This window comes from Silene latifolia, chromosome 10 (assembly GCF_048544455.1).
Source record: "Silene latifolia isolate original U9 population chromosome 10, ASM4854445v1, whole genome shotgun sequence".
Lineage (NCBI taxonomy): Eukaryota > Viridiplantae > Streptophyta > Magnoliopsida > Caryophyllales > Caryophyllaceae > Silene > Silene latifolia.
This window is the reverse complement of record NC_133535.1, coordinates 32,397,654-32,414,801: the sequence shown is the minus strand read 5'-3', so window position 1 is coordinate 32,414,801 and position 17,148 is coordinate 32,397,654. Positions and strand designations below refer to the sequence as shown.

Here is a 17,148-nt window from a genome sequence, read left to right as displayed (position 1 = left end):
CTTCAATTACCGTGTCTTCATTTACCACCTCCGTCTTCGGTTTCGGCTTTTTTGAGCGTCTCCTCCTCCTCTTTCCCTTATAATGATCTCTTGCAATTCCTCCCTCCTTTGTGACATTTGTATTAAGGATCCGAATTGTCATAGTAGACAAGTCTCTTTTATTGTAAAAATTCACCTTACTACCTTGAAGCATTTTTTGATAAGCTTGACCGGAGATCCTTAGCCTTGAATTTCCTCCACCCTTTCTTGAGAACTCATGAACCGAGCTTTTAGGAATATACTCGTTATCACCTATTTGAGGGTCTTTGTGATTGTGATCCAACTCAAAATTAGGACAAGAATTTCCTTCGAGATTTATAGGAATACCATCGTCCGAAATGCAGGTATCCATGACACTGGAGTCAGAAAGTGGAGAAACGTAAGAGCCACAAGAAGACCCCCCATTATCCTTAACCAAGGTGTCCGCGGTATTTTCAGCAGGGATAGGTCTTTTACTTTCTCTAGCCACCTCATATGACAACTGGTCCTCTATACTCCTCTTACGTTATGATTAATAGCCCGTAGATTCTTGACAACATTCAATTCTCTAAGGATATCTTTATTCTTAGGTTCAAGCATTAACGCAGTTTCAAGATCAGTTTGCGCTTCCATGAGCATATTAGTCTTCATACAAGCTATTGCTCGACGAAAAAGAGCCTTAACATTTTTTGGGAAGGACGACAAAACCAAAGAGCAAAAGTTTATAGCCACCTCATACTCATGGAGCTTGTTAGCGCAAGCCGCTAGATTCAAATTTAAAGATATTGCTAGTTGCAATACAGATTCAGCGTCATAATCCTCCATCGATTCCAAAACCAAACATAAAAGTCGACATGCCATTTCATAGCAGCCGCCAGCAGAGTCAAACATATTTTGCTTAAAAAAATCACCCCTCTCCTTAAGAAATTTAACCTTAGTCAAATGGGTTCCTTCCATTGGTAAGAAAGAACTAAAAAGTGACCAATCATCCTCCTTAAACTCACCATTTCCATGTGCAATAGCAAAGTGTTTTAGGAAAATTGCATTAATAGAAATGGCAGCCATAACTTCTCACAAAAACAACCCCAACTCGGAAAGCTAAGATAGAAAACCTTTAAGAAGTGAAATTAAAGCAAATACTCTTCTAAGAGTCAATTATTTTATAAACAGAAAACCAAAGAAAAAACGTAAAAAACAAGAGCTCGCACACAGGAAAGTTCGGAAAAGCCACCGCACCCAACCCAGCAACACCGTTTAAACCCATCCTAAGCCCACCCAACTCCCACTCCTCTAAGAAAAAACCAGCAGCACCATGATCCCAAAACCCAAACACCCAGCAACACCATGTTCCCTTCAACACCAACCTCGGACAAAACCCGTCAACACAAACAAAGACCACCAGCGAAAGACAAACAGCCACCCCCGAGATAAGCCGAACTCGGACAACAACACACAAACACGACAAAGATGAAAGGGAGGCCAGACCTGGAAAAGGGGACACTCACCAGGACGCAAACAAAAGGATTAAAGACTTCGAAACCGAAAACGAAGCATCAAGCAAAGACAACAAACCAGAACACAGGGACGCGCAAGCATACCGCATACACCTAGGAAACCAATAAAAAAACCTCCCCCCCAAATCCCCAAATTCAAATCCAGAATGCTAAAAACCATCTATCAATTGTTTTCAGATAAAAAATATCAACATTGGATTGATAAAGAGAACATCAATCACAACCATAATTGCTAAACGGAAGAACGAAGAAGACGATGGTGAACCGTAAAGACAACCCACCGGCAGGAGTGAAAAACAATCGAAAAACGAAGGGAACAATGGAACGAAAAGGGTGAATGGAACCGGGTTAAAGAAGTTAAAAGAAGATAGGAGTGGGAGGTCGCCGGAGATTGAGCATTGAAGACGGCCCAATCTCCGGCGAACGCGTGAGGCTCAAGAGGGGCTGTGGCTGGAATGGGGTAGCAGTAGCTTCAAGTTTGGGATTTTAGAGTTTGTTAAGAGATAGAAGAAAAGGGGAAAACGCGAAGAGAGAGAGTTGTGTTATTGTAAGGTTGTCAATCCTCCAAATAAACCTCAAATAATCTTTAATTATCTAAAATAAAGGATGAACAATAGAGAAATTAAGGAAATGAGATTTGTATTAATGCTTAATTAAAAGTTGATTACAAGATTAAAATGAGATTAGGAAGAACATAAATAATATTAAGGATTTTTCATAATCTAATTAGTACAATGGGGTATTTATAGTGAGGATTAGGTACATAAATTAGGGTTACTAAGAGCTTAAATGACGATTAAGACCCTTAAGAAAAGTTGAGGAAATTCTCCTCTCGAGAGGAGATGCTAGTCTCCTTTTTGCTAGTCTTTCAAAAATATGCGCATCCCGAGTGGAACAAGGAAGAGACGTGCTGTACTGGGTAGGAATCCGAGCGGCCAAGGGGTCGGGACGAGCGGATTGTGGTGGTGCAGGACGAGCGGACAAGGCGGTGGGACGCTCGGATTGTGGAGGTCTTGGAGGAGCGTCCCGAGGCTGCGATGGGCGGATTGTAGTCCAGCATGCTTCTTCCTCTTTTCTTCTTTTCTTCTTCCAACAATCCTCAAGGATCTTGTCAGAGATGCAAGGATCTTCTTCATCATTGCCCATCTACTACATTATTTACATAGGTCTTCCAGTCTTGTCTTCACTTTGATGCTTGGTCATTAGATTCGATCAATTTAGCTTCATTTTGCCATGAAAATGCAAGGTTTGCACTCCTCTCCTACCAAGGAAACAAAACCTCAAAGAATATGCAAAACAAAAGACTAAAGATAGTAAATGACCCAATTATGCACTAAAAAGCATAGGAACGAGGCTAATTCGGTGACTAAATATGCTCAAATATTGGTCACATCCATTACAATAACTTAGTTTCTACATTATAATAACTACAAATATCAGAGTTTCTAAAAAATTGAAAGTTGAATATATTTGAGTTTCATCTCAAGACAATAACACGATTTATTCATTACAATAACGGAGTTAACTATAAAATAACCATGTTTCTTCATTATAATAACTGAGTTCTTACATTGGAATAACTAGAAATAACGACGTTTCTGCATTACATTGAAATAATGTAAATACTAGAAAACATTACTCTCAGTAAACGACTGAGTCAACTATAAAATAACTACATTTTGTTCATTAAAATGACCAAGTATATACATCAAGTTTTCCATTGAACTTCAATTATCCGCGTCTATCGTGATTCAACCTGCAAATCACCAAACAGCAGAATATAATTTAACAAATACCCAAGAAGTAACTACAAGATACAATAACTTAGTTTTAATAATACAATAACTGGGTTAAATTAATACAATAATCGAGATGTAAAGTTACAACAAGTGTATTTTGCAAGAACATCATATAGAATAACTCGGTCAATATTACAATAACTGGGCTGTAAAATAACTATGTATATTACGTCGGTTATTCTATTATATTACGTTCGTTATTCTATTATACAACACCAGTTATTCTATTATACTACGTCAGTTATCGTATTATACGACACCAGTTATTCTATACACTACTTCAGTTATTTCATTAAACGCCACCAATTACACGTGTTCATCGTTGCTCAAATTGTTTCAGATCACAAAAAAAAAACGAAGTCTAATCAAAATTTTCAGTAATGAACAATTCTTCTGTTAAATTTGTTGTCTCCAAATATTATTAATCACGAAATTGAAAAAAATTATGCTTACCTTCGTTTCGTACTCTTACGTTAGGGTTTCCCCATACTTTGGGCTAAAATTGATGAATATTGCTTGCTTCAATCGAAATAATCAAAGATAATCAACAAGTTTTCTGTTATTGAGTTGATTTATTCAGTTTTTGTGAAAAATTGAATGAACTTTGAGATGAATTTGAAGAATTGATTGAAAATGGAAGAAAATAGGGGAAGCACGAAGAAAAAAATGGAAGAGAGAGAAAGAAAACATACAAAGTGAAATGGGAGGTTAGATGACGCATGTTTTTGATGACAAATCTCAACCCTTGATCTTGTTATATCCAATGGTATATAAATGCGGGGGTAACTCACGAAAGTGGCAAACTCACCGGATCTTGCCTATATATATATATATATATATATATATATATATATATATATATATATATATATATATATATATATATATATATATATATATATATATATATATATATATATATATATATATATTGATCAAACATATAAAATCCACACTAAAACTTGGGAGCCATACGTGCATATTACACTACTGAAAATAAAAGTACGATTTCTTATTATTAATTGACTATCACAAAATCTCACTCTAGAAGGATACTATCCGTCTGTGGACATGGCCCACCTGCAAGCCCAGCCGATCTGTGGAGATACAACGGTATTTTGAAAGCCACGCTCGGCGGCGTAAAAATGCTTTCGACCGGATCGTTTTAGATCGGTCGGTTTCGTCTCGGTAAGGGTCTCGAAACGGTTAGAGATGTTCGGAGTTGCCACCAAGCATTTGTGGGATACTTGGAACCCGTTTGAATCCCCTTTATACCTCAGCAAACGGAGCACAAAGCAGTGTTTGACATAGGCACTAAAGATAAAAAATCGTCCCTCTTTAGCATCCTATCTCTAGAATGACTCTCGTACGCCCTGAATAAGGTCATCCACTATCCAAAGTTTCTGAGTAAGAGGTGAAGGTACGTATTGGGAAGCCCTTTTAATCAGACAACCAATCCCGCCCGCGGTAGCGGCCTCTACTGATCGATCTTGGTTGGTTGAATGCAAAAGTTGATAAAACGGTTTAAATGCATGAATGCGCATCCAATAATTTAAACCTAACATGTGAGAGCTTTTTAAGTCGGTTGATTTAATCCAAGTATCAAGTATAAGATGTCGAGTTGGATTAATGGTTGATTTGAATGCAAGACGGAAATTAAACATCCATTTACCGTATTAGGTTTATGGTGCATAACGTGATCCATTTGTCTTAGTAAAGCATTTTGCAAACATGATTTTCGAATGAGCAAATAGTCATCTGATCAGTCCTATATCCGGGCTAATCGGAGTCGGGATTATCCTAGACTAATGCTGGAAAGGGAACAGGCCCTGTGCCAGGCGGCCATATGAGGCGCGAGCATGCTGGCGGTGTAAGGGGGCCTCCCCTGGTTTTGGAAATAAGAAAGAAGGGGCCTGTTTTAGGCGCGGGTCAACCAACGGTTATATGACGTGTTCTGATCATTTGGAAAACGTTTATAAAACGTATTGAAAAATGGGTATTTGACCCGATTTGGTTTGAAAGGGTCGTTTAGACCGTATTTGTTGATTTGAAGAACGAGACTTGAATAATCGTCATTATTTTGATGATATTCGGTGTCGGGTTCGACTTGACAAGCTTGACAAGAAAAGTTTTGAAAATAATTATGAACTAATTGTTTTAAATTCACTTGAATATAACTACTCGATACTCATCATCGTACCCGGGTTAAAATCCGGCATGGTATGTGGGGCCAAGGATGACTTTGTGTTGGTGACTAATATGTTTATTTTGGAAATGTAAAGAAATGATGAAAGACTTTAAAATACCTCTCAAAATGTAAAGAAATGAAACAAAAGGCTTTAAAATACCTTTTAAATGTTATTAACCAAATATTATCACCGAAACACGAATTTAACCGTCATGGTATGAGGAACCAAGGGTGAAAAATGTTTTATGGTTAAAACCAAATAAAATAAAATAAAAAAAGTTTGAAAATATTTGAAATGGTAAAAACCGATTACAAATATGAAATGGATTAAAGGGGAAAGACGAGAACAAACACGTTTGAGTTCTGACCTGGGCACCCCATTGAGGCGCGAGCCTATGTGCACAATAAGGGGCTTCTGCCTCAGGCTAAAACTCAGTTTTGGCTCGTTTATCCCATGTTTTGGATCGTGTTATGCATGTTTTAGCATGTTATAGTTATAAAACAAATAAAGACATTATAAAAGAAGGATTTTTACACCCTCATACTTACATGTTTGATTATGGCGAGAAACCGACGTAAGTGTAACAACTCGTTTGGTCGGAAAAAGACTCAGTTTAAAACCGTTTGGTAAGTAAAAAGAGTGTTTTATTAAGATTAGTGACGGTGTGGTGGTCGAAGTGGTCGGTCAAGTGATTTAATGCACAATGACCGTACCAAACAATGTGTAAGGCTTGTATTTACGATCGGTAGGTCGTAAATACGCGTCGGATTGTGACTTAAAAAGTCGAGTCGAGAATTTTAAGGGAGAAAAGAGGGGCGGACACTCGCGTAAGTTCTCAAATGGGGGCGTTTATAGGAAAATGAGTGGTTGTGTGAGTTTTGTGCGACGTGGCCACCTGAGCTGCTCAAAGAGGCGCGAGCCATGTCGCGGGTCTTCGAGTTGTCCTGTCACGTTCACAGAAGTGCAATCATGATTTGTTCTATCCTAGGATTTGTTGACAGGGCTGTCGTGTACCTATAAAAAATAACTAACTAAACTAACTATATAGCTAGGGAAGTCAGGTCGATCTCCTCAGGGAGGCAAGATATCTGTAAGAGTTCGTCTATTTGGTCACAAAATGGGGGGTGTTTAAATTGGTTTTCTAAACAAAAAGGTTTAAAGGAAGAGAAGCAGAGAAAAGAGCAATAAAGGCAGAAAAAGATGATAAACTATCAATAGAGAGGGGACATGTCAGGATTTTGGTTCACTACGGTAGTCCAGTGACTCAACTGTAAACAACTTAGATAAATTATTGCGAGACGGATATGGGTTAGGACCTCAAGGGTATGGGTATTGGCTTGGATTTTAACATTGTCAGCGTATTGCTTAGCAAATTCAACCGCGACCTTATCCCAGGTAGTAAGGTTCTTCGGGTCGAGGGAGTAGTACCATTGGCGAGGGATCGGTTCCAAGGATGATGGGAAGATCCGGATGAAGAGCTCCTGTTTGACCCCTTTTATGGCCATGTAGTCTTTGAAGGCACATATATGATTGAGCGGGTCCTCCACTCCTTTGAACTTAGGTACGTCAGTCAGGGTAAAGTTGTCAGGTAATTGATCCCCAACAGGTTCAAACCTTTGGTTGTTCTCAAGATGGATATTGTTACCCCGGGCTAGGAGCTGTTCTTCCAGGAGCTTTAGCCTCTTCTCAGTTTCAATCAAAGGTGGAGCATTATGTTCTCCAGTTTCTTTGTTTTCCAGGGCGTCGATACGGGTCTCGACACGATCTAGGGTGACCTTAAGAGCGGTGAGCAGGCTAGCTAGCTGATCAGTCGTGACATCTCTATTGTTATCATTGTTGTTGTAGTTGACAGACGAAGTTGAAGACGGGGCCATGGCTCTGAGGCAGAAAAACGGCTCACATTACAACTCAATCCGACACGGTTCAAAGACTGAACGAAGACAACACAAGGACGAGACAAAGATCAGACTCAACAAGACGAGGATGACCGTGTGTGGTTCCTCGGTGCTGACTCGATTTATGACGTGACGGTGTTGACCGAATCTTTGACACGTGTCCAATGTAGCGGTGTGACGCCATTGGACAAGTCTCGTGGCGAGACGACTCATAAGTAAAGACCCATAATTACGTTTGCTTCGACTCGATAGACACGAGGCGGAATTGGAATGGTGGACTGAAATCTTCAAAAATAAAAATTTTCAAAAAGATTCATTTGTCACTTTGCGGACGGCTTCCGAAGATAGAAATCTCCGCAAGTCGGTCAGTTGCAAGGGTTGTCTTAAGTTTATTTGCAAAAGACGGTTTTGAGTTTGAATCGGCTTGGAAAACAGTGTATTGTTTCCCAAGACGGTTTTGAGATTCAAAATTGTATGTTTTGAAAATCGAGTTTGAGATGTTTGAAGAGGTCTCGGGGACGGTGCATGGTCCTCGGGATCTCGAAAGTGTCTCGAGAAAAGGGTGTGTGCTTTTCTCGGGTTTTGAAAGAGCCATTGTCGGCGCGAAACGGGTTAAAATCCGTGTCTAGACGCGGCGATTATAACGGCGTAAAAAGGTGATTTGAAATGGTTGTAGAAAACCGAGTTTGAAAAAAATCATCATTACGATGGCCTAGAGAGGCGTGTTTGAAATGGTTATAAAAAACCCTTGTTTGAAAATCGTCATTACGACGGCCTAGAAAAGCGTGTTGAAATGGTTATAAAAAACCGGGTTTGAAAATCGTCATTACGACGGCCTAGAAAGGCGTGTTTGAAATGGTTATAAAAAACCGGGTTTGAAAATCGTCATTACGACGGCCTAGAAAGGCGTGTTTAAATGGTTATAAAAAGCTGGGTTTGAAAATCGTCATTACGACGGCCTAGAAAGGCGTGCAACTGTCGGCGAAGACCGAAGTTTGAAACGGCCATTATAATGACGCAAAAGGTGTTTTTTTTTTTTGAAAGTTTGAAAATGACACGGAAGGACTTATGATCAAGTAGCACATAAGCACTCACAGTTCATTATATTATACATAGTGCTGACGCGGGTTTGGCTTAGAAGAGTGGGTTACACCAAGAAATCAAACCCCGATTTGCGAGAGGGATACCAATCCAAACAAAATGTGTAAGGAGGGTGCACTAGCCTCGTGCTCGAAAGTGATGAAAGCTCTTTGGCGAAACAGAAATGTGTAACGTAAATGGTATGCTTGACTCAATCGGGATTCGAAACGCGGGGATGAGAAAACCCATGCCAAAGAGACGAGCCAATTGGTCGAAGAAGGTTAGGTTGTGGGCCCGGACAAGGAACCCGACCGTGACCGTAATATCAATTAATGCATTCCAACCAAGACCTCGTTCGAGTCTCACCATTTAGGGATCACAAAGACGTAAGTGTCCTAGTTATCTCCAGCGGAGTCGCCAATCTGTGGACATGGCCCACCTACAGGTCCGGTTCGATCTGCGGACGTGCAGCGGTCTTTTTGAAAGCCACGCTCGGCGGCGTAAAAATGCTTTCGACCGGATCGTTTTAGATCGGTCGGTTTCATCTCGGTAAGGGTCTCGAAACGATTAGAGATGTTCGAAGTCGCCACCAAGCATTTGTGGGATGCTTGGAACCCGTTCGAAATCCACTTTATACCTCGGTCAAATCGAAGCACAAAGCAGCGTTTGACATAGGTACTAAAGATAAGGAAATCGTCCCTCTTTAGCATCCTATCTCCAGAATGACTCTCGTACGCCCTGGATAAGGTCGTCCACTATCCAAAGTTTCTGAGTAAGAGGTGAAGGTACGTATTGGGAAGCCCTTTAATCAGACACCCAATCCCGCCCGCTGTAGCGGCCTTTACTGATCGATCTTGGTTGGTTGAATGCAAAAGTTGATAAAATGGTTTAAATGCACGAATGCGTATCCAATAATTTAAACCTAACATGTGAGAGCTTTCTAAGTCGGTTGATTTAATCCAAGTATCAAGTATAAGATGTCGAGTTGGATTTATGGTTGATTTGCATGCAAGACGAAAATTAAACATCCATTTACCGTATTAGGTTTATGGTGCATAACGTGATCCATTTGTCTTAGTAAAGCATTTTGTAAATACGATTTTGAATAGGAAAATAGCCATCTGATCCATCCTATATCCAGGCTAACCGGAGTCGGGATCGTCCTAGACTAATGCTGGAAGGGGAACAGACCCTGCACCAGGCAGCCGTATGAGGCACGAGCCTGTTGGCGATGCAAGGGGGTCTCCTCTGGTTTTGAAAATGAGAATTGAAAGGCATGTTTTAGGCGCGGGTTAACCTACGGTGATATGCCGTATTCTGACCTTTTGAAAAACGTTTATAAAACGTATTGAAAAGTGGGTATTTGACCGATTTGATTTGAAAGTGTCGTTTAGATCATATTTGTTGATTTGAGGAACGAGACTCGAATAATCACCATTATTTGATGATATTCGGTGTGGGTTCGACTTGACAAACTTGACATGAATAGTTTTGAAAATAATTATGAACTAATTGTTTTAAGTTCATTTGAATATCATTAGTCAATACTCGTCATCGTAACCGAGTTAAAATCCGGCATGGTATGTAGAACCAAGGATGACTTTGTGTTGGTGACTAATATGCTTGTTTTGAAAATGTAAATAAATGATGAAAGGCAAATGTTATTAACCAAATATTATCATCGAAACACAAATTTAACCGTCATGGTATGAGGAACCAAGGGTGAAAAATTTTTTATGGTTAAAACAAATGAAATAAAATAAAAAAGGGTTTGAAAATATTTGAAATGGTAAAAACCGATTACAAATATGAAAATGGATTAAAGGGGAAAGACGAGAACAAACACGGTTGAGTTCTGACCTGGGCATCCCATTGAGGCGCGAGCCTATGTGCACAATAAGGGGTTCTGCCTCAGGCTAAAACTCAGTTTTGGCTCGTTTATCCCATGTTTGGATCATGTTACACCCTCATACTTATATATTTGGTTATGGCGAGTGACCGACGTAAGTGTAATAACTCGTTTGGTTTGAAAGAACTCGGTTTAAAACCGTTTTGGTAAATAAAAAGAGTGTTTTAAGATTAGTGACGGTGTAGTGGTCAAAGTGGTCGGTCAAGTGACACTACTACAAATACAGGCAACCACAACGGCCCTTTAACAACGCTTATTCACGAAAATCATCAAAACACGTTGTAGAATTGATTCCGCGAATTTTACCAAACTTAATTACAACGGTTATGTGTTGTTAACCATTGTTATTGGTTTTAACAACGGGTCATACTTAAACAACCGTTGTTAATGAAAAAACTAATAACAACGGTTAAATTTTAACCGTTGTTAATGGTTTGGCGCCAAATTAGTGAAAAGTATTCACAACGGTTATATTAGAACCCGTTTTCAATACTTTTTAACAACGGTTGTGGACTCAATAACCGTTGTTATTAATATTATGAAAATCTTAAGAACAACATATTGCTTTATTCTGCTATACGTTACAAACACAAACACAAGCTAATACTGCTACTATATCATCCTCCATTCCTCCTCGATCGTCTCTCTGTCTTCATCTCCGTCACTTTGTTGTCACGTCTTCTCTCCTCATCGTGTTTATCAATCAGGTATATATATGTTTCTTAGCAATAACGCTTATAGATATAGGATTTTTTGGGTTATTATCTAATTTGTTGATAATTTAGCTTAATTGCTTTCCTGAATTTCGTTTATTTGTTTGCCTATTATTGTATTTTCTGAATTAGTTGCCTATTATTACGAATGTAGAATAATGACTCGAACTTGGATGATTGATGCAAATATGAGTGACCGCACCTACAAGGATGGTTTAGCTGAATTTTATGAATTCGTTTCGAACAATTTGAAAGGTTCTTCTAGTATTGCATGTCCTTGTGAAAGATGTGGTAATATTAGCTATATGACTTTTCCGGACGTTAAAATACACCTAGAAAAGTGGAGATTTAGTCGATCCTATACACTTTGGATTTTTCATGGGGAATCATTAGAGGAAGAGAGTAACTCTGAAGAAGATGATGTTGAGGTACACGAAAGGCTAACTGATGATCCTGAGTTTGCCGAGTTTTTTGAGTTGGAAGAGTTCGAAGTAGAGAAGTTGAATGTTGGGTCTATAGATAATGAAGAGAATGATGATGAGTCGATTGCTTTTGAAGATGTAGGTGATGACACTAGTAATTGGGATGACCTTAACAACATGTATGAGAAGTTGTGTGAGTCTGAAGCACCTCTGTATCCTGGTTGTAAGTTCACAAAAATGTAATTTTGTGGTGAAATTGTATAATATCAAGGGGGCAAATGGGGTGAGTGACACGTGTTTCACTAGTTTTTTAGCCTTGATAAAGGAGTTTCTTCCTGATGGTAATGTTCTACCTGTTAAAACATATGAGGCAAAAAAACTAATAAGAGGAGTGGGTATGAAATATGAGAAAATACATGGATGTCCAAATGATTGCATATTGTATCGGAAATTATATCAAAACTTAACCAATTGCCCTAAATGTTTGGAGTGGCGTTATAAGGATAAGGAAGGGATCCCGGCTAAGGTGTTGTGGTATTTTCCATTGATACCAAGAGTCATAAGGATTTATGCGAATCCCGATGATGCAAAAATGTTAACTTGGCATGAAACAGGAAGAATCAATGATGGAAAGCTAAGACACCCGGCAGATGGTAAGCAATGGAAATCGTTCGACGCTAAGTATCCCGAGTTCGGCAATGAACCTAGAAACTTACGTCTAGCGCTGTCCACTGATGGAATGAACCCACACGGAAACATGAGTAGCCAACATAGTACTTGGCCAGTAGTGTTGGCTATTTATAACTTACCTCCATATGTGTGCATGAAAAGAAAGTATTTGATGTTGTCGTTGTTAATTTCCGGCCCTAAACAACCTGGAAATGATATAGATGTATATTTGGAACCTCTTCTAGATGATTTGCGATTGTTGTGGGATAGTGGGATAGAAGTATTTGATGCATATAAGAAAGAAACTTTCAATTTGAGAGCGATGTTATTGTGTACAATAACTGACTATCCGGCTTATGGCGACCTTTCTGGGCACACAGTTCATGGGAAAGAGGCTTGTCCATTGTGTGGGGAAGATATCGAGTCTGAATACTTGAAGTCTTCTCGTAAGTATGTGTATATGGGAAATAGGAGGTTCTTGTATCATGAGCATTGTTATCGCAAGATGCAGAAAGCATTCAATGGAAGACAAGAACTTCGTCAACCTCCTAGAATTTTGAGTGGGCATGAAGTTTATCAGAAAGTAAAGCATATTGAGATAGATTATGGGAAGAAGAGCGGCTCTAAATTGTCTACTCGTGGGTATAAGAAAAGATCCATATTTTTTGATAAACTTCCATATTGGCCTGACTGGAGGTCAGGCATTGCCTCGATTTTATGCACATTGAGAAAAATATACGTGACAATATTATCAATACCCTTCGAATGTTCTGGTAAAACAAAGGATAACGCCGCAGCTAGGGAAGATATGAAAATGATGGGTATTAGGCTAGAGTTGGCTCCACAGAAGAGAGGTAATCGTACATTTTTACCGCAGCAGACTTTTACCCTTTCACGGAATGAGAGAAAAGAGTTCTGTGCATGCTTGAATGGAATTAAAGTGCCACATGGTTATTCGTCTAACATCAAAAGCCTAGTGTCGATGCAAGACCTAAAACTCACCGGGTTAAAGTCACATGATTGTCACACTTTGATGCAACAATTACTACTGGTGGCTATTCGTTCCATTTTACCTGAAAAGGTAAGATATGCTATAACTAGATTCTGTCTCTTCTTCCAGTCCATATGCGAGAAAGTCATCGATCCCGATGACGCGGATTCATTGCGGGACCTCGTTGTAACCTCTCTTTGTCGATTGGAAATGTATTTTCCACCCTCTTTCTTCACTATCATGATTCATCGGACCATTCACTTGGTTAGGGAGATTTTGTACCTTGGGCCCGTGTACTTGAGATACCAGTATCCTTTCGAAAGATTGATGAAAGTCTACAAGGACTATACATCTAATCGGTATCGTCCAGGAAGGTTGTATTCTGAACGCGCTATTTTAGACGAAGCTCTTTCATATTGTTACGCTCATCTCTCTCCCCTGAGGAGTTGATTGGCATTCCTAAGAATCGTCATAGTGACTGGATGACCAGAAAAGGTATTAGGGGCCGGGTTGAAAAAATTGTGACACGTGAAATGTTGCATTTAGCACACATGTATGTGCTAAACAACGAAGATGAGGTGCAACCTTATATTCAACAACACAAAGATGAGCTCAAATACGATCACCAAAACAAGACCGAGAAGTGGATTGCGAACGAGCATACGAAGACGTTTCAAGAGTGGTTTAGGAATATTGTCTTACGGTGTCGATTGATCAAACTGGTGATGACATCTCTCCTAGGTTACTACGTCTTGGTTTAGGTCCAAATGCCAGGGTCACCTTTTACAACAGTTTTGCCATTAATGGATATACTTTTTACACCCGCGAGCAAGATGAGTTGAGCACAATGCAAAATAGTGGTGTGAGTTCTTAATTTGAGGCAATGCACTTTGCTACTTCAAAAGATAAAAAGCCTATTTGGGGAAAATGCCTTTATTATGGTGTTATTCAAGAAATATTGGTACTAGATTACATTGATTTCACAATGCCTTTGTTTCGATGTAACTGGGTTGATAACAACATCCATTGTGTCCAAAAGGATAAGATGGGATTTACGTTGCTCAATCTGGGTAAGGTTGGCAATAATAAGGATGATCCTTTCATAATGGCATCCCAAGCTAAACAAGTGTTCTATGTCACCGATCCTATGGATAAGAAGTGGTCTGTTGTACTGTCTATAAGGAGTAGAAGGAGTAGTCCATCCGATAATGGTGATGATGATCAGGATGTCGTTTTTGAGGGAATGGATCACTCTACCACTGTATCTTATTTCGACGATGTTGACACTGATCATGAGGACACTGAAAGCATCTATATGCGTGATGACCATGGTGAAGGTATTTGGGTTAACGAAGAAACTATGACATCCAAGAAACGTCCCCGATCCTGAGATAGTTCATCAGGACACAGTGATATGGACGACCAACATTTTGAGTCATTTTCAGACCAATAATTTGATGGTTTAATTTATTGGTAAATCAATAATGGTCATTATATTGTTAAATAAAAATTCCCAAATTTGCATGGCATGGTAAATCCTGTAGCTTAGATATGCAGTATGCATGCATGCTGGTGTTGTCTTATTTTCTTGATCTTATTATTAGATGTGGATCTTTGGTGTTGAAATTCTTTGAATAATGTTGCAAAGTATATGGTGCTTCTCTTTACATTACGAGTATGTATTATTTGAGTTTGGTGTAATGGAATTACTGATAATTTAAAAAAAAAAAAAAAAGGTTCAACAATAACAACGGTCATATTTAAATTACCCGTTGTTAATACTTTCAACAACGGGTGTAGTACGTCTACCCGTTGTCAATGATTTTTTTGACATATTTCATTTTGGCGCAAATTTGGTGAAAATATATTACAACGGGTATATTTTAACCGTTGTAATAAACTTTTGACAACGGTTGACTTTTATTGACCCGTTGTTATTAACATATAACAACGGTTCTTCTTTGAGCACCCGTTGTCAATAGTTTGTCTTAATAAAAATGTAATTTAGAAACCCATACAGCATGCCATACACAAACACACACAACATTATTAGTTCAACCGTTGGTATCCTGAGTTAATTCTTCTCTCTTCCTCGCTTTCTACATTCTCGTTGCCGGCCGTCGCCCAATTTTCGACTCCCAGATTCCGTTGCCTTCCCTTATCATCCTGCTCATTCTCTTTATCATCATCATCATCAGGTATGTTCACTTTAATTTTGTGTTTCGTCATTAGGGTTTTAAGACGATCATCTTGTTTCTTTTTCATGCATCTGTTTGTTTTTCGTCTTCTTTGTTATCTTTATCATCCCGCATCATCTACTTCACTCCTCTTATTAGGGTTTAGGATTTTAGAAGCTCAATCTGTTGTTTTAAATTTTCATTCCTATTAGGGTTTAGGGTTTTAGATAATACTCTGCATGTACGTTGTTAAGTTGTTCATTTCCAGCTATATCATTCATATTTGGGTTTTAGGATTATCATGGGTGAAAACGTAAAAGAAGTCAAAAGAATAATAAGCCTGGTGATAATAAGCCTGGTGAGAGGGGTGCTACGAAGTGCCAGAAAGTCCTTGCAGTTATAGCCGCTAAACAGTAGTTCCAAATAACATGGAGTGAGATAGGTTTCCCTCTTTGGTCCAAATGCGGGTCTTTTCTCCGGTTGGATTGGTACTTGCACAAGACAGTTTGTGCCTATCCATTTAGATGATTTTAGAAATTTGAATCCAAAATTGGCGGAGTTATACTTGGCTCGTGTAAAGGAAGGCTTTATTATACCCGATGAAAGCCATGATGAGTATTTAATGCATAAGGCAGCGGATGTCCACAGCGGTGGAGGTGTGACGTTGCTAGGGATTGGTTGTATGTGGACAAGGCAACGGGGAGATGCGTAAGAGCCCACCGGAAAACAAGTGTCCCACCATCAAGCAGGAACAATGGGATCTTTTCAAAAAGATGAGAACTGCGAGAAGTTTCGGGTTAAATATCCTCGCCTTTTAACGATTTACCTATCATTTTTTTAATTAATGAGTCCTTTATATAATCTTTTTATTATCTCATCTACTTGCGCTTTTATATAATTATTTGAAGGCCGTTAGCGGAAGAAATCGTGCTAACATTTCATGCAAGAAGGGGAAATGGTATGGTTCTCGAGGCGGATTCTGAGAAAGATAGAAGAGGACCTCGTAAGTAGCATGCATTATTCCCCTGTGAGACTTTATTTTTTTAATCACACTTGGACTTGTATTGATATATATTTACGTGTATAAATGTTACCATGTTAATGTGTAGGTGGCAAAGGGAGTGAAAGAGGTGGATCGGCATGTAACTTATAAAGAAGGGCACACGCCTAAAGGATCCCGGTCGCGTGACAAATATGATGAGGAAGTGTTGGCCAACATAGTAAGCATTATTTTATTAAGACGAGTTCATTACTAACTTTATTATTTTAGTCACAAATATAATTTGAAGTTTATTTAATATATTATAGGACAACGTATTGAAAGAGGTAGAAGAAGGGAAATTCACTCCCAGTGGTCGTAATGACGTTCTTGCTAGAGCGATCGGCCGACCCGAACATCCAGGTCGTTTGAGGGGCGTCCCGTTACGGGTTGGAGTAACGAAATATTATGGGAAAAGCGGCGAGATAAAGAAGACAAGGAAGACTAAGTCCGAGAAGGTGACATGGTAACATTTATTCTATTATTTTCATCTAAGTTCAATTCACATATTATTGTTGGGATAAAAATTGCTGACACATTACATTCTTGGCAAGCGACTTGATTAATGGCATCCGTACTACTAAAGCTGAATCTGGAGGTAAGCTTCCGAAGAAGAAGTGAAAATGATGGAGGATGTCATTTCTAAAGGGGGTAATAATAAGGTACAACAGATTGGTCAAGAGGCCGCTACTACCTTGGCAATACATGAGAAGGAAGTATCGGCAGAACGAGA

The 17,148-nt window shown here is 39.1% G+C and overlaps 1 protein-coding gene across 1 annotated transcript; it reads right to left on the bottom strand.

Annotated features, from left to right (window-relative positions):
• Positions 1-528: 528 nt before the first annotated feature.
• LOC141607390 (70 kDa peptidyl-prolyl isomerase-like) lies at positions 529-1,083 on the bottom strand. Its single transcript, XM_074426742.1, has one exon. It carries the CDS (start codon positions 1,081-1,083, stop codon positions 529-531), a length of 555 nt encoding a protein of 184 aa, XP_074282843.1.
• Between the last annotated feature and the right edge of the window lie 16,065 nt (positions 1,084-17,148).

Excerpts from the sequence above, each read along its gene's own strand:
- LOC141607390 (XM_074426742.1), bottom strand. The coding sequence starts at position 1,083 with ATGGCTGCCATTTCTATTAATGCAATTTTCCTAAAACACTTTGCTATT.